This window comes from Borostomias antarcticus, assembly GCF_949987555.1.
Source record: "Borostomias antarcticus genome assembly, chromosome: 6".
Classification (NCBI taxonomy): domain Eukaryota; kingdom Metazoa; phylum Chordata; class Actinopteri; order Stomiiformes; family Stomiidae; genus Borostomias; species Borostomias antarcticus.
The window spans coordinates 30,838,282-30,858,281 of NC_140239.1; the positions used below are offsets into that span (position 1 = coordinate 30,838,282).

The 20,000-nt window shown below is 50.0% G+C and overlaps 3 protein-coding genes across 3 annotated transcripts in view; all 3 read right to left on the reverse strand.

Moving 5' to 3' along the window:
* tram2 (translocation associated membrane protein 2) overlaps positions 1-7,118 on the reverse strand; it is an 11,737-nt gene extending 4,619 nt beyond the window's left edge. Inside the window, exons 1-7 of the mRNA XM_084439739.1 lie at positions 6,947-7,118; positions 5,149-5,212; positions 4,653-4,762; positions 3,473-3,589; positions 2,690-2,748; positions 1,808-1,892; positions 1,562-1,632 (exon numbers count right to left, since the gene is read on the reverse strand). Of these exons, the coding sequence (XP_084295865.1) occupies positions 1,562-1,632; positions 1,808-1,892; positions 2,690-2,748; positions 3,473-3,589; positions 4,653-4,762; positions 5,149-5,212; positions 6,947-7,066 (626 nt within the window). The 5' untranslated portion in view covers positions 7,067-7,118. The remainder of the gene's footprint in view (positions 1-1,561; positions 1,633-1,807; positions 1,893-2,689; positions 2,749-3,472; positions 3,590-4,652; positions 4,763-5,148; positions 5,213-6,946) is intronic.
* A 1,292-nt stretch (positions 7,119-8,410) lies between these two features.
* Positions 8,411-14,843, reverse strand: xkr5a (XK related 5a; the record flags this gene model as incomplete). The annotated part of the gene is made up of 7 exons (XM_084440442.1): positions 8,411-9,402; positions 10,522-10,633; positions 10,864-11,033; positions 11,918-12,130; positions 12,766-12,950; positions 13,187-13,370; positions 14,747-14,843. 7 exons carry the CDS (start codon positions 14,841-14,843, stop codon positions 8,411-8,413), a joined length of 1,953 nt encoding a protein of 650 aa, XP_084296568.1.
* Positions 14,844-17,786: 2,943 nt separating this feature from the next.
* prdm1c (PR domain containing 1c, with ZNF domain) overlaps positions 17,787-20,000 on the reverse strand; it is a gene marked incomplete at both ends in the record, with an annotated part of 11,489 nt that continues 9,275 nt past the window's right edge. Inside the window, 2 exons of the mRNA XM_084440144.1 lie at positions 17,787-18,317; positions 19,499-19,627. Coding sequence (XP_084296270.1) covers positions 17,787-18,317; positions 19,499-19,627 — 660 coding nt within the window. The remainder of the gene's footprint in view (positions 18,318-19,498; positions 19,628-20,000) is intronic.

A 20,000-nucleotide genomic window follows, 5' to 3' on the forward strand; every position in this document is an offset into this window, starting at 1 on the left:
GGACAGGACCAGGGGAGAGGACAGGACCAGGGATGAGAGGACAGGACCAGGGATGAGAGGACAGGACCAGGGACGAGAGGACAGGACCAGGGACGAGAGGACAACAAGACCAGGGACAAGAGGACAGGACCAGGGACAAGAGGACGGGACCAGGGATGAGAGGACAGGACCAGGGACGAGAGGACAGGACCAGGGACAAGAGGACAGGACCAGGGATGAGAGGACAGGACCAGGGACGAGAGGACAGGACCAGGGACGAGAGGACAACAAGACCAGGGATGAGAGGACAGGACCAGGGACGAGAGGAGGACAGGACCAGAGATGAGAGGACAGGACCAGGGACGAGAGGACAGGACCAGGGACGAGAGGACAACAAGACCAGGGATGAGAGGACAACAGGACCAGGGACGAGAGGACAGGACCAGAGATGAGAGGACAGGACCAGGGACGAGAGGACAACAAGACCAGGGAGGAGAGGACAGGACCAGGGACGAGAGGACAGGACCAGGGATGAGAGGAGGACAGGACCAGGGATGAGAGGACAGGACCAGGGAGGAGAGGACAACAGGACCAGGGAGGAGAGGACAGGACCAGGGACGAGAGGACAACAAGACCAGGGATGAGAGGACAGGACCAGGGACGAGAGGACAGGACCAGGGACGAGAGGACAATAAGACCAGGGACGAGAGGACAAGACCAGGGACGAGAGGAGGACAGGACCAGGGACGAGAGGACAGGACGAGGGACGAGAGGACAGGACCAGGGACGAGAGGACAGGACCAGGGACGAGAGGACAGGACCAGGGATGAGAGGACAGGACCAGGGACGAGAGGACAGGACCAGGGACGAGAGGACAGGACCAGGGACGAGAGGATAGGACCAGGGAGGAGAGGACAACAGGGACGAGAGGACAGGACCAGGGACGAGAGGACAGGACCAGGGACGAGAGGACAGGACCAGGGACGAGAGGACAGGACCAGGGACGAGAGGACAACAGGGACAAGAGGACAGCGACGACAACCGGTGAGATTAAGATGGAAGTAGCTCAAACGAAGAAGCAAGGAGGTCAAATAAAACGAATAGAATACACACAGGCCATCTAACACTGGAACAGCCCTCAATATGGCCGCCAGTCAGTCCCTCCCGGGTCATGAACCACGCCAAGTTGACCATCGGGACTCGGCTGTAGTCGGGTCCCAGAGACCCTTAAACTTAACCGCTGTCCCACGGTACATAGTAAATGGTAAATGGGCTGCACTTATATAGCGCTTTTCCACCTTAGCAGCACTCAAAGCGCTTTACAATGGCCTCTCATTCACCCATTCACACACACACTCACACACCAATGGTGGTAGCTGCCATGCAAGGTGCCAACCTGCTCATTGGGAGCAATTTGGGGTTAGGTGTCTTGCTCAAGGACACTTCGACATGTGGGACAGTCGGAGCCGGGATTCGAACCGCTGACCCTTCGATCATTGAACGACCCGCTCTACCAACTGAGCTACAGCCGCCCCCGGTACCTCAGACCGCCGTCTCCTCTCACAACAGGCGCAGGACTTACTTGAGCAGATACGCGGCGGAGATATGCAGCAAGTAGAGGCTGATGTACTGCAGCTGGCGAGGGACCTCCTCCTGAGGACACACACACGCTGCCAGGTCTAGAACATTCCGCCACGCCCCCCTTTTCTCTGTCTCAGTTTCAGACTCGCTCTCGCACACACACACATGAGCGAGCGCACACACACTTTCTCCAGTGATATCGCTTAGGCTCCCACGCCCCCCTCTCCTCCTCCTCCTCCACACTGACCTTGCGGACTTTCTGGAAGTAGAGTTCCGGCAGGGCATGGAGCCAGTAGGCCAGCTGGCCGATGTAGAAGAACTTCACCTGAAACCTAACACACACACACACACACACGCACACACACACACACACACAGACACACAGACACACACACACGGCAGAGTTAATTCAAGTACAAGGAAAGGCAGGTTTATTAGTATAGCACATTTCAGCAACAAGGCAATTCAAAGTGAGACATTAAAAGCATCAAGACAAAGTGCAACACATAAAAGGTCATATAAAACGAAATGCAGTAAAAAATAAAACACAGGAATAAAAGTTAGACTGCAGTGTATGAATGAATAATTATTTGTAATTATTTGGCAGTAAAATGCTTGGGTTCTGTCTCCTCAGCCTTGCAACAGCAGAATAATAGGCCTAGTGGTTGATGTTGTGAGATATTACTTTCAGCTCCGTGACAGTTTTCAAGCCCAGTTGTGTCTCACAACCTCAGATCCAGTGCCTGGATACGGTTCCAGGTACCTGCTGTGCGGACTGAGGCTGGGAAAAGGAGCCTTTTTTATTCTGGTCCTTGGTCTTGGAATGACCTTCAGTCAAGCCTCAAACTGATGGCACTTATTCCTTTAGCCAGCTTTAAACTGAAATTATCAGAAGTCCTTACCACCAGCTGCTCATGTAGTAATACACCTTCATTTCTTATTGTTCCCACGTGCTCTACGCCTTTTGTATATTTAGTTGTGTTGTTCTCTGTATTTTATATGTCCTTGTGTCTTTCAATGTGAAACTTTGCTGCCTTCTTGGCCAGGTCAGTATTGTAAAAGAGATTTTATCTCAATGCTTTTTATCTGGTTAAATAAAGGTTAAATAAATAAGTAAATAAAGACGCACCTGAGGTGAACGTGGGGGTAGTTCTCCCAAAGGCTGCTGGGATGCAGCAGGTATCCTTCCTAATGTGGAAGAACGGAAGAGTGAATAAAACACAGTCAGGCGTGTTTGTGTCGATGTAACGATCGTGTTGATGTGTCTCAACAGCTCCAGGACCAGGACGGAAATAAGTGTTACACTTCCTCATGTTATCCTTTGGGTTCTTGTGTCTTAATCCATCAATAAATTCATTCATTCATTCATTCATTCATTCATTCATTCATTCATTCATTCATTCATTCACAGGCTGCAAATGGAAGACATCTCTGTGACTTCCCATACACAACGTAAAGAGTCATTTAGTACTCTAGATTTACCTAAAGAGTCATTTAGTAATCTTTAGATTTACCTAAAGAGTCATTTAGTACTCTAGATTTACCTAAAGAGTCATTTAGTCATCTTTAGATTTACGTAAAGAGTCATTTAGTACTCTTTAGATTTACGTAAAGAGTCATTTAGTACTCTTTAGATTTACCTAAAGAGTCATTTAGTACTCTTTAGATTTACGTAAAGAGTCATTTAGTACTCTTTAGATTTACCTAAAGAGTCATTTAGTACTCTTTAGATTTACCTAAAGAGTCATTTAGTACTCTAGATTTACCTAAAGAGTCATTTAGTACTCTTTGGATTTACGTAAAGAGTCATTTAGTACTCTTTAGATTTATACGTTTCCACATGTTACCAACAGGTGTGTGTGTGTGTGTGTGTGTGTGTGTGTGTGTGTGTGTGTGTGTGTGTGTATCTTACTGTAATGAGGATATAAAGGCTCCACACGCTGGACACCAGGTGAAACACACACAGCTGGCCCGACTCGTTGAACTTGGTGTTCTTGCTCTTGGAGAGGTGCAGGCGCCTGTTGACTTTCTGGAGAGAGGTGGGGGACATTGACACAGAGAGAGAGGTGGGGGACATTGACACGGGACATGTGATTAGGACAGGATCCAGGCGTCACGGGTGGCCTAATCTATCAGGCTCCTGTTTCAGATCCGGGATGCAGAAAATCCAGTCATTATCGCACACAAGGAAGTGTGCAGAAACTAAATCCCCACGACAACAAAAGGATTGCAAGTCTATAGCCAGACCTACGCACCACTGAGAGAGACAACCTATTCAAGAGTTAACCCATTGTGAACAACTATAACTACGACTAAAGCCTAGTTTACACTGAATAAGACTAGCTATGGCTCAAGGACACACATACCATACAGTAACAGTATATTAACTGTGTTATGTTACAGTATGTGGGCTATGAGCCAGCTGGAGGTAGGCTTAACTCATTTGTGAGCCCCGGTTCGTCTGTAGGCGACCACCACTGATGTCAGTGAACTTTGACCCCATGTCCTACATTTCTCCGGTCAGGATTTTAAAGTACAGTAGGGGCCCTCACATGAATCCAACACGGTTACGTCTGCATTGAAAACGTGGAGGTCTAGACACTTTTCAAAACCAATTTCAGGCCAATGTCAACAGTTTTTGGTGGTCTAAAGTACCCCATCCGATTCTGTTTCTCTAATACAGAACATACTCTGCATGAGCAGCTACCTCCAGCGTTAAAACAAATGTAATAAAAGTATCATAATGAAGTTTCTCTTTCAAAACCCCATTTTATGCTAATGTGATGCTTTCTGATAGCCCGAGGTTTGCAATCAGATACAGAGTTTCTCCTTGAATAACGACACTCTAGGGGATCAATTACATCCCGTGCCGCCATGGGCAGACAGCAGCATCGCATCACGAAGACTCTCAAAGGATTCAACCCTTTCAAACGCCATTTTGTTCTATTTCAGGCCGAAGCAACGCTTTCGATTAGCCTGAGCTACTCCAGGGTGAGGGTGATGGAGAACATGGGGGTGTAGGAATGCGGTCGTCCAGGTCTCCGGAAGACTCCTATACCCATGATGCAGTGCGAAGGGGCGGGGTTACTCACATCCAGCACGTACTCCTGCACCACAGCATGGAGGATGATGGTGAGGAAGAAATAGAAGAGGATGTTTGCGCAATCCCTCCATCCATACTGGTACAACGTGACCTCGCCCTCTGCGCGCGCGCACGCACGCACACACACACACACACACACACACACACACACACACACACACACACACCCATGAGTCAGCAAGCATACAGTGTACCCTACACACAGTAGTCCACAGCACTAGACGGACTGTACGGAATTTGAAAAGGCGGAAAGATAAATGTTTGCAGTTGTTGTTACAATAACAATGTTACTGCCATTCATGCATCACTTTGGGCAGAGCAGCGAGGGAGGTTTTAGGGCGTAACAGTTTAGGTTTTAGGGCGTAACAGTTTAGGTATTAGGGAGTAACAGTTTAGGTATTAGGGCGTAACAGTTTAGGTTTTAGGGAGTAACAGTTAAGGTATTAGGGCGTAACAGTTTAGGTTTAGGCCACTCTGGAACAGACCTGGAGCGAGTGTGCTGATGTTGTACTGGGGCTGGATGAACAGGATGGCCGTCTTTGCTGTCGCCTGGAAAAGAGAAGCACACTTAAAAAAGATGCGTGAGCGAGATGAAATGAAATGTCTTGTGCGGAGAGTTAACCTGTCCGCTGTTGACCTGAATGGACTTCCTCACAGCAAGTAGAGAGTTCAGAGAGAGGGACAGACAGAGAGAGAGAGAGAGAGAGAGAGAGAGAGGGACAGAGACAGAGAGAGAGAGAGAGAGAGACAGAGACAGAGAGACAGAGACAGAGAGGGACAGAGAGAGAGACAGACAGAGAGAGAGAGAGAGACAGAGACAGACAGAGAGAGAGACAGATACAGAGACAGAGACAGAGACAGAGACAGAGAGAGAGACAGAGACAGAGACAGAGACAGAGACAGAGACAGAGAGAGAGAGAGAGAGACTTAATAGACTCCTCCCACTTCGGGTAATTTGACACTGTACTTCGGAAGTGAATTCCAAAGGGTGACGGTGCTGTTTAAAAAACGGGTCGGCATGACAAGGCTTGCATTGACCAGGGCGTCCCTCCTCCTCGGGTCCCTCCTCCTCGCACCTGGGTGCACCCAGCATTCCGCGCGCGCCGGGCCACAGGTGCCTTGAGCTCGAGGAGGGACTCTCGTTTGCATAATCTCTCCACAAAAGTGTGACCACTGGGTTATAATTAACTTTTCAGACACAAAACAAAACTGAAGGAAAAAAAAAAACGTAGAACTGAAACCTCACAATCAAAACTAATGTCGAATTACGGCTGGAAACCAAGAGTAGGCCAGCCTCACCACAAGCTGGAATGATTCATAGCTCAACCGAAATGAAGTATTTAAAACGTCCATCTCCATTTTGCAATGAGTGAATTCATCTATTACAGGAAGCAGCACGTCTAGAGGCCGACTAAACTGGCTCAAGTCAATGGGTTAAATGTATTACAACGTCATTTAATTAATCAGAGGCTGGTGTTAATAGAACATGACCACTATTCATGTCCCGGGCAGATCGACGGGCTTTCTGCTCTTTCAAGGCAACGCGGCTCCGCTGCGCAGAGATTGAGACGTGGCAGGAACTCGGGTTCAAGCAGGGCAGCGACGGGCTCAACTGAGAAGAGGCACTGAGCCTCAAGAGGCATACTGGCTTTAAATAGCATAATTGTGCATCTTATTAACTATTCCTTGATGTCAGATGTATTAGATTAGATCATTTGGACTAAATGCACATTCCTTTCCGCACAATAGCCTGCAGAGTGTTGATCCTACTGTTCATCCATTTCAACCGCATTCAATCAACCAACCGAATTGCAAAAGCAGGACTTGTAAAGTGAGCGTGCCCCTTTATAATCATTAACACAACTATACAATACTTGGTTAATCGCACATTGAGACGAAGTTGGAGGAAGTAGACTAAAGTGAAACGATGTGTAGCTTGTCAGGCTATTGTTGGCAAAGTATGACCAAGCAACGATTCAAAAAGACACGGCACTTAGCTGATAAGAGTGGAAATGTCAAATTAGGCAAAGTGCAACTGTAGTCTAAACATCATATCTGCAGAGGACATTAAAATGATAAACAGTGTAGCCAGAAGTGTAGTCCATCATCCGAGTTACACTGTTGCAAACAACTTCATTTGTTTGAAACACAAAAAGGATCTCGCACGCATGTTTGTCCAGCGGACTCGTAGTGATTAGTCTCTATCTCATTTGATCTGAAACGTTACAGACCTGCCAGCAAAAACAGCTGAGACGAGGAAAAATGAGTTACAATTCATCTCACCTCAAACATCAATCCAATCAAAATGAAAATCACCAAACTAAACACGATATCAGCATGATTCTGAATGAGGAATTCCTGGCTGAAGAAAGGATAACTCTTGTTTCTTCTTCGAAATGCCATTTCAGCAGAATGAGTTTTTCCAACTTTTGTCTAAATCCGAAATTTTCTGACTGCGAAGTTCAGGAGTTAACTTTCTCGTCGAGCTGCGCATGTGCGATCTCTTAAAGGGAGCGTTTCACAAATTCCATCCTTTGAGATAAATCCACATGTTGGGAGGACCAAGCCTAGACGAAAACCTGCCTTAAAAATGAATGAACGAGTAAACGCACACACAAATAGGTATATCAATCAAAAGCTATGTGAGGAAATACAGAAACAGAAGGCTGTAGGCACATTTCTGTATGTATTCAATTATTTATGGTTAACCTATTTATTCACACATGTAATTCATTCATGAACTAATTTCATTTTTATATATATAAAAAAAATGGATTTACCTAAACGTTTAAAGCACTATCAAACGGGGCTTAATGCATTCCCTTAGGCCATATTTAATAATGCATTCCCATTATTTCTAACAGGCTACCCCAGTTTCCCTCAGTCATCGACTCTGTGAAAGAAAACAATAATGAGATTTTAGTCCAGAATACAAAGTAGTTATTATATATGAAAAATAAACCAAATGACTAGAACAAATTTGCTTTAAGACATCCCAATATGACATTTATTGCTTCTTAAGCCACCAGCGGCCTTCATCTACAGATTAAATTGTAAAGTAGGCAAGCACCTGAGGAAAAATATGAAAATCAGCATCATTTCAGTTTGTATTATTTGAGAATCTTATCCCTTTTATACATCATTTAGTGAATCAAATCAACCAGTCCCTGAACAGATACAAAAATAAATAAACAGAAAACAACAACAACAAGTCACAAAAAGTCAAAGCGCCTGAGACATTTTTTTTTCTTCACAGAATCTCAGTGAAAAACATCTTCACAAGTTTTAACATGTTCAACATGTGTTTCAGAGAATTAAAAAAGCATATTTGCAACATATTGCATCTTAAAACGAGGAATTAGCTCTTAGTGTTAAATATGTACTTAGTAATATGAACAGCTTTCCAAAAGGCAAATGGCGTCGCATAAAAGAGAGACGCCAGAAACACTTCAACACCAAACACAGTTTTAGTCAGACAGAAGCCCTGTTCTAAGCAATGTCTGTCACAGAGATTATGTTCACCTGTTCTTCTTTGGGGTCGGGGAGGTATAATATCAGTGAGAATAACAAAACACACGAGGAAATACGTTTTACATGAGATACTTGTGCTTTTAAGAAGCCAACAAAATTCTGGCTTGAGTTGAAAGGTCAAAGCAGAGAGACTGTGTCCGTGTCGGTCTCCCTTTCTCTCCGTTCAATTATTCGTTCTTTTCTCCCCCCCCCCGCCCCCCCCGTTCGCCGAGACGCCTAGAAGATGTCGTCGTCGTCGCGGCGCGACAGTATCAGCTGTCCCCTGGGCCCCGTGAGATGGGGGACGGGTGACGGGGGGTCGTGTGTCCCGGAGTCCAGCTTGGGGGTGGAGATGTAGCGCGGCCCCGCCCTTCCCATCAGCCCCCGGACGTCCCTATGCAGCGCGGGGTCGCTGGGGGCGGAGATGAGGCCTCCGCCCCCCCCCGGACCCCCCAGCCCCCCCTCCCCGTCCAGACGGCGGTTACTGGCGCTGCTCGGGGACTGGGGGTCCGCGCTGAAGTACAGGGTGGAGCTTGACTCCGTGGGGCAGAAGCGGAGCTCGGGACTGTCCCCGAAAACCGACTTCCCCTCCGGCGAGCTGCGTTTGAAGTCGTCGTCGGAGGAGTCAGAGGAGGAGGGCGGAGACTCCGGCGGGCTCTCCATCGCCAGGCTGTCGTCCTCCCCCGGCGCCTCGGCCGCCGACGTGGGCTCGCTGACGCTCTGGAAGTCGTCCTTGCAGTCGGAGAGCGGCGCCGGGCCCTTCCCCTGCGAGTCGGCGCCGGAGACCCCGTCGCAGCTTCCTCCGCTCGCCGTGGTGTCGCCGCCGCCGCCGCCGCCGTCCCTGCTCTTCAGCTCCGGGTTGTACTCCTCCACGTCGAGCATGGCCGCCACGCCGCCGGCGCCATACGCCCGGTTGATCTTCGCCACGTCGCCCGTCTTGAGCGCCAGGCGGATGAGCAGCCAGTGGTGGTGGGAGCACGGGCACGAGCCGTGGCGCCGGGCGCCTCCGCAGCTCCCCGGGTGCTCGGCCAGCGAGCCCGCCATGCCGGAGAGGGAGAAGCTGCCGTGGTCGTGGAGGGAGCGCGGGGGGACGGACTTGTCTCCCAGGGAGTAGGTGGACTCGCCCCGGTCCAGACAGCTGCTGCCCGCGGGGCTCTGGGTCAGGCCCTGGGAGATCTCCGTGGACTTGGGGTGGAGGAAGCGGTAGTAGAGGACCAGAGAGGTGGAGCCTGGGACAGAGAGAGAGGGACAGAGGGACAGAGAGAGAGAGGGACAGAGAGACAGAGGGATAGAGAGAGAGGGACAGAGAGACAGAGGGATAGAGAGACAGAGAGACAGAGAGAGAGGGACAGAGGGGCAGAGGGATATAGAGAGAGAGAGGGACAGAGAGACAGAGGGACAAAGAGAGAGGGACAGAGGCATAGAGAAAAAGAGGGACAGAAGGGGAGAGACACAGGGACAGAGAGACAGGGGGATAGAGAGGGACAGAGAGACAGAGGGACACACGGACAGAGACACAGAGAGACAGAGGGACAGAGAGACAGAGAGACACAGAGACAGAAGGACAGAGAGACAAGGGGACAGAGAGACAGATGGACAGAGGGACAGAGGGATAGAGAGACACAGGGACATCGAGACAGAGGGACAGAGAGACAGAGAGACACAGGGACAGAGAGACAGGGGGACAGAGAAACGGAGGGACAGAGAGACAGAGAGACAGGGGGACAGAGAAACAGAGGGATAGAGAGACACAGGGACAGAGAGACAGGGACAGAGAGACAGAGGGACAGAGAGACAGGGACAGAGAGAAAGAGGGATAGAGAGAGAGAGGGACATAGAGACAGAGAGACAGAGGGACAGAGAGACAGAGGGACGGAGGGACAAAGAGATGGAGGAGGGGGTGAGATTCGGCTACTGGGATATGGCTACGGATTACCGTACAATCTGGATTAACGGTGCACATTTGCTTCAGCTGTAAATATCCCTGCTCTTATATTGAACACAGGCGCTTGAAGGAGAGGGAGGTGTGTGTTCCAGCGCCCTGATCACTTTGATATATAGACAAGGCAAGTTTATTTATAGAGCACATTTCAGCAGCAAGGCAATTCAAAGTGCTTCACATGAGACATTAAAAGCATCAAGACAAAGTGCAACACATAAAAGATCGTATACAAGAAAATGCAGGAAAAATAAAAAACAGGAATAAATATAAATAATATATAGAGTCTTTCCAGGTCTGTTTGATGATGAGTGCTACTGTATATCTACTGTATATTCTTTCTGGATGGATGTTATTAGAGAACAGGAGGGAAGTAAAAGAGATAAACGGAAGTGTGACTCCGCCTCACCGAGGAGGAAGCTGCAGAGCACGGCCATGGGGAGGGACACGCTATCCCACGATGCCTCACTCAGGAAGTCGGAGGCGGCCAGGAGCAGCGTGGCGTTCTCCAGCAGCATGGCCTGGAGGAGAGAAGGTCACCGCGTCACGAACAGAGGGTGATAATGTCACGGACCGCAGAGTCAGGTTTCAATAGCGCGGGGAGGGGGGGGGGGGGCGATGCAAAGTGTGTGTGTGTGTGTGTGTGTGTGTGTGTGTGTGTGTCGGTACAGGGACAAAAGCAGCACAGACGGACGCCGACGGTCCAACGACGGACGCCGGGACACGGAACACGCCGAGACCGAGCCCGTACCACGTAGAAGCCGACCATGCGGAAACGCGAGCGTCCGTCCTTCACGTTGAGGAAGAGGAAGATGTGGACCGCCCCCAGCCCGCCGTTGAACAGCCGCCAGCGCCACGGACCCGTGCAGATGTCCGGTTGCTGGGCGACCAGCCAGAAGGACGCGGTGAGCCAGTGGAAACCTGAAGGTCATGTAAAGATAGAGCGGATGTGAGAAACACTGCACCCTGGGAAGAGGAGGAGGAGGAGACCGCACTGCACCATTGGAACAGGAGAAGGAGGAGACCGGCGCTCTGTGATGCAGAGAGACACCGGCTGGGATGACTGCGCATTCTGTCATAGGATGCCTTTCGCTATGACAACAACTCTCCGATTCTGAGATAATATTTCACAAAATCATACCTACTTATTTTATCATCTACTGTACGGGGGAGTATGCATGGACAGTGTATCTACTATGAAGCTACATGTTTTTGTGTGATCGTTATGAATTTCAAACTGTTTTAGTAACAGAAATAAACAAAAAACGTATCTCTCTGCTTCCTTCTTCTGTGAAGCAAGCAAGAACCACAATGGAAATAAGTCTGTCAATTAATTGTGTATTCCTTGATGATTTGTTATAGAATTGAATAGAATAGAATATAGTTTTTTTTTTGTAAATCAACCGTCAAATAATCAAATAAAATATTTATTTATTATAAAAATAATTATTATTGTACAAATATTATTATTATATTTATTTATATTATTAACCGTCAAATAAAACCACTGCTGCTGTCTCTCTCTCTCTCCCTCTCTCTCTCTCTCCCTCTCTCTCTTCCTCTCTCTCTCTCTCCCTCCCTTTCTCTCTCTCTCTTCCTCTCTCTCTCTCTCCCTCCCTTTCTCTCTCTCTCTCCCCCTCTCTCTCCCCCCCTCTCTTCCTCTCTCTCTCTCCCTCCCTTTCTCTCTCTCCCCCCCCTCTCTCTCTCCCCCCCCCCCTCTCCCTCTCTCTCCCTCCCTCCCTCTCCTCCCTCCCTCCCCCCTGGTCTCTCCTGGTCAGCGCCTGACCCTTCCGAGGCGTCCTCACCTGCCACTCCGAAGACCCACCAGTTGAAGACGCGAGCGAAGGCCATGAGGCTGGCCACCCTGGCGCCTAGCATGCCCCCCCTCCAGAGCAGCTGACACAGCAGGGCGGCCGGGGGCATGGCCAGGTGACCCGGACGGATCAGACAGCACGCCCGGCCAAACAGAACCAGCGCCCACGACAAGGACAGCAGGCACAGGGCACAGCACATGGCCACTAGGGGGAGAGAGGGGGGGGGGAGAGAGAAGGGGGGAGGGAGAGAGATGAAAAGAGAGAGGGAGAGAGAGATGAAGAGAGAGAGAGGGGGGGGAGGGAGAGAGAGGGAGAGAGAAAGGGAGAGAGAGAGAGAGAGAGAGAGGGGGAGAGAGGGAGAGAGAGAGAGGGGGAGAGAGGGAGAGAGGGGGAGAGAGAGGGGGAGGGGAGAGAGAGAGAGAGAAGGGGGGAGGGAGAGAGATGAAAAGAGAGGGAGAGAGAGATGAAGAGAGAGAGAGGGTGGGAGAGAGGGAGAGAGAGGGAGAGAGAAAGGGAGAGAGAGAGAGAGAGAGAGAGGGGGAGAGAGGGAGAGAGAGAGGGGGAGAGAGAGAGGGAGAGAGAGAGGGGGGGAGAGAAGGAAAGAGAGAGAGAGGGGGAGAGAGAGAGAGAGAGAGAGGGGGAGAGAAGGAAAGAGAGAGAGGAAGAGAGAAAGGAAGAGAGAGAATATAGTCAGCATCATTGTGTTATGAGGAGTCTTTAGTAGATCTCTACCGTGTGTAGACCCAACTCTATCTCTGTCTTAGTAGACTAGCCCTTTCCACAGGGAAAAGACCCTTGCCCTCCCCAGCTGGAGCTAGTGTCCAGCAGGCGAGTCTTACCCGGGGAATCGAGGCCTACGTCGGTGGCCACCAGGACATACGCCTGCATCAGGGTCTGGGGAAGGGTGAGCGTGAGCGCCTCCAGCAGGCGGAGGGCTGAAACATCGGCCTGCTGCATCACCGCAGCGCCGAGCTCCCCAGCCGAGCCCTGCATGTGCCTCACGGAAGCCTTGCAGTCCCATAACCTGCCACCAGAGGGAGACAGAGACCAGAGATGAGGCACAGCTCTGTAGAGGGCCGGTCGAGTCCAATAACGATGTACAAAACTGGAAGTGTGAACTATACTGAGACAATCCGTTGCATTTTGATTTAATATTACTCGCCACCCCCTAATCAACCTGCTTACTTTACCAACGACACTTTTCTTCTAGTCGAACACTGCAGAGGCCCATAGCCTGAGTTGAGATCATGGACTGGTCACCTTTTGAAGATGCCAAGGTGCAGCAGGTGTGTGATGACCAGGAAGCATTTCCTGTCGTCGCCGTCGTCATGGTACCACTTCAAGCTCAACACCTGGACCGCGGTCCCCGGCAGCATCAGGCCTAAGGTTAGCCCCGCCCACTGGAGCTCCTCGTTCCATAGGTAGAACCCGACACAGTAGATCACTGACACCACATGGGACACACACACACACACACACACACACACACACACACACACACACACACACACACAGATAAACATGACACACACTCCATTATCCACTTATTAGAATTGAATGTATTTTCAGTGTGTTATTATGTTAATTATTATTATTTGTGTAGCATAGTGCCTTTCATACACAGAGGCAACACAATGCGCTTTACAGAGAGCAATGGGGGTGGGGGGGGGTCATAGGTCCTCTCATGACGTTTTGTATTCAAGAACAAACATTTGCATAGTCAGTGGTGAAAGAACACTGAATAAAAAAAAAAAAGCAAAACAAAATATTTTGCTTTGTATAAAAAAGTTAAATAGGCCTGGGGACAATCTTGTTTTGAATGGACAAAGAAGATGGACCACCGCAACTGTCCAAATAAATTAAATGGTAGAGTAGGCTAGGCTAAAATTAAACGGGCACCAAAACCACAGGCTTGGCAGTCGAGTTGGAGAAGAGCTGCTTTTAGCGCGATGGATCGATCCGTCCTCTTCGCCTCCTCCATCTGACTCACTCAACCCGAGGAGACATGTGGCGCTCTATTTTTATCCGGGCGGAGAAGTCATCCGGTGCTGAGGACAAAAGTGTCCCCGCCCTCACCTCCCCGCCCGGCTCCGCCCGGCTCCCGTGTCCGTCCTGCCCCATGTCATCCATCCGCTGACTCAGCAGCACACCTGAACGGCCGTTTCCACGACAACGGAGGAGGAGGAGGAGGAGGAGGAGGAGGAGGAGGAGGAGGAGGAGGAGGAGGGGAGTGTCCCCGTCGCGCGCTGAATGACAATGCGCGCGGACGGACAAAACCAAACGATGGTTATTATTGTGATTAGGAAAGCCATATGTCTAGATATGATAACGTATTTCGACAACACGTAGAAAAATGTAGGGCTCGTGGAAATAATATTATCAGTGGGTAGCAAGCAAAGATAGTTTTAGTTAAGGAGAAACATCACGTGAGTGAATCAACACCGTGGGGTCATTTGGGCATTACAACCTTGGCATGAATCATATGCGACATGCTCGCTGGCCAGTGAACATATGGCGAGTTATAGCTTTGCTCACTGGCTGTCCTTCACGGCAAGCTGGCAAAGTGATGCTACTGTAGGCTACTGGAAATTGCACGATGGACCGTGCTCTACAAGAAGCCAGTATACCTCGCAAAACTCACCTTTACGCACGAAAAAGCAATACATTCAAGGACTTACTTATTGCGATGAATGTCACATGGATGCTGCAGCCACTAATACATCCTTGGCTGCACCCAGACAGCTTGCAACATGTCATGTCCATGTTTAACGTTAATGCTCGCTAGTTACAGTAACAGTATTAAATTCAGTGTCCACTTACGCGCACTCCGTTCGGCCAAGAGGACAAGTGCGGACGCGCCGAAGAGGACGTTCTGGCACCACGCGATCCAGCACTCCGTCCCCGCCGCCGAGGGCATCTTTCCGGCAAGAGGCCCCGCTACCGAGAGCCTAGGCGCGAAAATCAACCGGGACTATTTTTGCCATCCTTCTCCCCCCCGGTGGATCCGTTAGCTAACGTTACCTTCTCCTGGCTTCTGCCCACCTCCTGTCCAAATATCTGACGTCACTCACTGTACGGGTTTAAAGGGGTAGCGCACGCCGGAGGTGAAATAAGAAACGTGTAGGTTACTGTACAAACTTCTCATGGTCACCTTGCGCTTTCTGCATCAGCAACTCGGATGAATTAATTATAATGCATTGGCGCTAATCTATCTAACTTTCCAGCTCGCACTATTTCATGATTCTTAATAGTCTGTAGGCTATGTGGTAATAAATCCGCCATAGTAAAAAATAATAATAAACTTAGGCTACTTCAGGGATAATGGTGACGTTGGTTGAAAAATCCAATAGAACGTTTCTTTTAACACAACAAAAGAAACCTTTTGGTCATGTGATGCCAGCTGCACCCCCCCACTCAACACAGCACTCAACACGGCACTCAACACAGCACTCAACACAGGAACAGTGTAATGACATGGAAGACACAGACAAGCCTGCTTCCTTCCCTGTGAACCAGACCCCCTCTCGTCTGCTCCTTTGTCCCACAGGATGAGGGGGGTGAAGGAGTAGAGCGTCTTGGAGGATTACTCCTTAAAAGTCTCTGTCCTTGTTCTTCCCTGTCATGGAGAAGCTTTGTCCTGGTGCTAGACCGTCCCGAGCTGCCGAGCCGTCTCCTGCTGGTGTGTGTATAACCTATGCAATGTATATATAGATATGTTTATTTGTGTCTGTCTTTCAGAGTGAGAGGGTAGTTTGAGTGTGAGTGGGTAGTTTGAGTGTGAGGGTAGTTTGAGTGTGAGAGGGTGGTTTCAGTGTGAGAGGGTAGTTTGAGTGTGAGAGGGTGGTTTGAGTGTGAGAGGGTAGTTTGAGTGTGAGAGGGTGGTTTGAGTGTGAGAGGGTAGTTTGAGTGTGAGAGGGTGGTTTGAGTGTGAGAGGGTAGTTTGAGTGTGAGAGGGTAGTTTGAGTGTGAGAGGGTGGTTTCAGTGTGAGAGGGTGGTTTGAGTGTGAGAGGGTAGTTTGAGTGTGAGAGGGTAGTGTGAGAGGGTAGTTTGAGTGTGAGAGGGTAGTTTGAGTGTGAGAGGGTAGTTTGAGTGTGAGAGGGTAGTTTGAGTGTGAGAGGGTGGTTTCAGTGTGAGAGGGTGGTTTGAGTGTGAGAGGGTAGTTTCAGTGTGAGAGGGTAGTTTGAGTGTGAGAGGGTAGTTTGAGTGTGAGAGTGTAGTTTGAGTGTGAGAGGGTAGTTTGAGTGAGAGAGGGTAGTTTGAGTGTGAGAGGGTAGTTTGAGTGTGAGAGGGTGGTTTGAGTGTGAGAGGGTAGTTTGAGTGTGAGAGGGTAGTTTGAGTGTGAGAGGGTAGTTTGAGTGTGAGAGGGTAGTTTGAGTGAGAGAGGGTAGTTTGAGTGTGAGAGGGTAGTTTGAGTGTGAGAGGGTAGTTTGAGTGTGAGAGGGTGGTTTGAGTGTGAGAGGGTGGTTTGAGTGTGAGAGGGTAGTTTGAGTGTGAGAGGGTAGTTTGAGTGTGAGAGGGTGGTTTGAGTGTGAGAGGGTGGTTTGAGTGTGAGAGGGTGGTTTGAGTGTGAGAGGGTAGTTTGAGTGTGAGAGGGTAGTTTCAGTGTGAGAGGGTAGTTTGAGTGTGAGAGGGTGGTTTGAGTGTGAGAGGGTAGTTTGAGTGTGAGAGGGTAGTTTGAGTGTGAGAGGGTGGTTTGAGTGTGAGAGGGTAGTTTGAGTGTGAGAGGGTAGTTTGAGTGTGAGAGGGTAGTTTGAGAGTGAGAGGGTAGTTTGAGTGTGAGAGGCTAGTTTGAGTGAGAGAGGGTAGTTTGAGTGTGAGAGGGTAGTTTGAGTGTGAGAGGGTAGTTTGAGTGTGAGAGGGTAGTTTGAGTGTGAGAGGGTAGTTTGAGTGTGAGAGGGTAGTTTGAGTGTGAGAGGGTTATTTCAGAGTGAGAGGGTAGTTTGAGTGTGAGAGGGTAGTTTGAGTGTGAGAGGGTAGTTTGAGTGTGAGAGGGTAGTTTGAGTGTGAGAGGGTGGTTTGAGTGTGAGAGGGTAGTTTGAGTGTGAGAGGGTGCTTGTGGATGAATTAGATAGTGTGTCAAGTGTGATATGTTTCCCACATTGAGTAAATCATTTTCTAGGAACTGGAAGTGACACATTTGATTAAAAGAAATAAGATAAACGATCACTTAGGCACCACCAACACACACCCAGTTTAACATGAATGACACACACACACACTTTCTGCACACACTTATGAACACCAATCTCCCTTCATAGGGTGTGTTTTTGGCAAGTGATATGGAAAGTAGATTTCCTGAAATCATTTTCTGTGTGTGTGTGTGTGTGTGTGTGTGTGTGTGTGTGTGTGTGTGTGTGTGTACACAGTAGCTCAGTTCCAAAAGCAGTCCGAGCAGCCACAGTAGGAATCTGAGTCACTAATCAACATAACACAACACGAGAACAACAAGACAACAACAACACAAACCAAACAGGAAAAGGAAGTCAGACATTATTTTTTTATGAATTCATCTCCTCTCATCAGCTATTACCGCACGTAGGAATGACAAAAATACAAAACGATGATTGGAAACATGGAAAAAATCCTGATTGTATTCATCTCAGTAAACGCTTCACCTACGGAGGTCTCAGGTTACATGAAACTGCATAATAAATTAATAAGGAGGCGGATATCAGAGGCACATTAATGTCTTTGGGTCCTGGCTCTTGTTCCGGAGTCCCACGCCATCACACAGCAGTCCTGATGGAGACGTTCTGCGTCCCGTCGGGTCAGCTGTCCACTCGTTTGGCGTCCGGAGGGGACAGCTGCTACCCAGCAGCGGCGCCGGACGATGGGCGCCGGACGAGAGGAGGGCGTGTCTCACGGCTCCTCCTTGATGGCGCCGGGACGCAGACGTAGAGGGCTTCTGTGTCGCAGCCGGAGGACGGACGACTCCATCGCCGCCTCGTAGACGCTGCGCCCCAGGGGCGTGTCCTCGCCGGCGCCGGCCGCCGTCGTCTCCGTCTCCCACACCGTCGGCCCGCCGGCGTACCCCGACCCCGCCTCCGCCTCGGCGGCCATGGCCTCCAGGCGCTCGGCCGCCTCGCTCAGATCGAACCGGTCGATCTCGGCGTTGACGAGTTGCAGGTCCTCCGCCGGGGGGTGGGCGGGGCTGTGGGCGGGGCAGAAGCCCCGGAGGTGGACCTGGAGGCTGCAGTGGTGGAGGTAGGCGCGGGGGCAGCGCGGGCAGCGGTGGGGGCGTTCCCCCCCGTGGAGGCGCTTGTGGAGTTTGAGGTGGACGTACTGGGTGAATCGCGCCGGGCACAGCTTGCACTGGTACGGCCTCTCCCCAGAGTGCAGGCGCTGGTGGGTCTTCAGGTTGCTGGTGCTGCTGAAACGCTTGTGACACACCTGGAGAGAGAGAGAGAGAGAGGGAGAGAGAGAGAGAGAGAGAGAGGAAAAGAGAGGGTGAGAGAGAGGGAGAGAGAGAGGGAGAGAGAGCGGGAGAGAGAGATGAAGGGAGAGAGAGAGAGAGAGAGGAAGAGAGAAAGAGGGAGAGAGAGAGGGAGATGAAGGGAGAGAGAGAGAGAGAGAGAGAGGGGGAGAGAGAGATGAAGGGAGAGGCATGAGAGATCTCCTTCTCTCAATGTTTGAAAGAAAACAGTATATAAAATATAAACATATATATAAACATCTACCCCCAAATGTCTATTTTGGACAAGTACTGTATATTGTAGCTTATGTTCTAACGTAATCCGCCTACAGCAAAGTGAAACGCATGTATGGCCCCTAATGTACATGAATAGCAGGTATGGCCCCTAATGTACATGAATAGCAGGTATGGCCCCTACTGTGTGTGTGTAGCAGGTATGGCCCCTACTGTGTGTGTGTGTGTAGCAGGTATGGCCCCTACTGTGTGTGTGTGTGTGTAGCAGGTATGGCCCCTGAACATGAATAGCAGGTATGGCCCCTAGTGTGTGTGTGTAGCAGGTATGGCCCCTACTGTGTGTGTGTAGCAGGTATGGCCCCTACTGTGTGTGTGTGTGTAGCAGGTATGGCCCCTGAACATGAATAGCAGGTATGGCCCCTACTGTGTGTGTGTGTAGCAGGTATGGCCCCTACTGTGTGTGTGTAGCAGGTATGACCCCTACTGTGTGTGTGTAGCAGGTATGGCCCCTACTGTGTGTGTGTAGCAGGTATGGCCCCTACTGTGTGTGTGTAGCAGGTATGGCCCCTACTGTGTGTGTGTAGCAGGTGTGGCCCCTACTGTGTGTGTGTGTAGCAGGTATGGCCCCTACTGTGTGTGTGTAGCAGGTATGGCCCCTACTGTGTGTGTGTAGCAGGTATGACCCCTACTGTGTGTGTGTAGCAGGTATGGCCCCTACTGTGTGTGTGTGTAGCAGGTATGACCCCTGAACATGAATAGCAGGTATGGCCCCTACTGTGTGTGTGTAGCAGGTATGGCCCCTAGTGTGTGTGTGTAGCAGGTATGGCCCCTACTGTGTGTGTGTAGCAGGTATGGCCCCTGAACATGAATAGCAGGTATGGCCCCTACTGTGCGTGTGTAGCACAGGTCAGCTGTGTTCCGGTACCTGGCACTCGTGCGGCTTCTCTCCCGTGTGAACCAGGAAGTGCTTCTGCAGGTGGGCCAGCTGTGTGAAGTCCTTACTGCAGACCTGACACCTGAACGGTCGCTCGCCACTGTGGACGCGCAGGTGCACCTGCAGACCGGCGAGAGAGAGAGAGAGAGAGAGAGAGAGAGAGAGAGAGATGGAGAGATAGAGAAGAGCCATGGAGAGAAAGAGGCAGACGGTGAGACCTACTTGCGTTCGATCGGTCAGTCTCTCCCACGCATAAGCTGTTGTTTGCGCCGCTATAATGGGCTGTATGGACAACTCACTACTTCCTGAAATTAGACATGCTTCTCTATTTCCTGTCCTACACTATTGGATGAAGTGATTATTCAGGTGTGCCTGATCATTGTGCTGCAGTCAGGCACACCTGATTAATCACTTCATCATGGGGGCGTCTGTAGCTCAGTTGGTAGAGCGGGTCGTTCAGTGATCGAAGGGTCGGCGGTTCGAATCCCAGCTC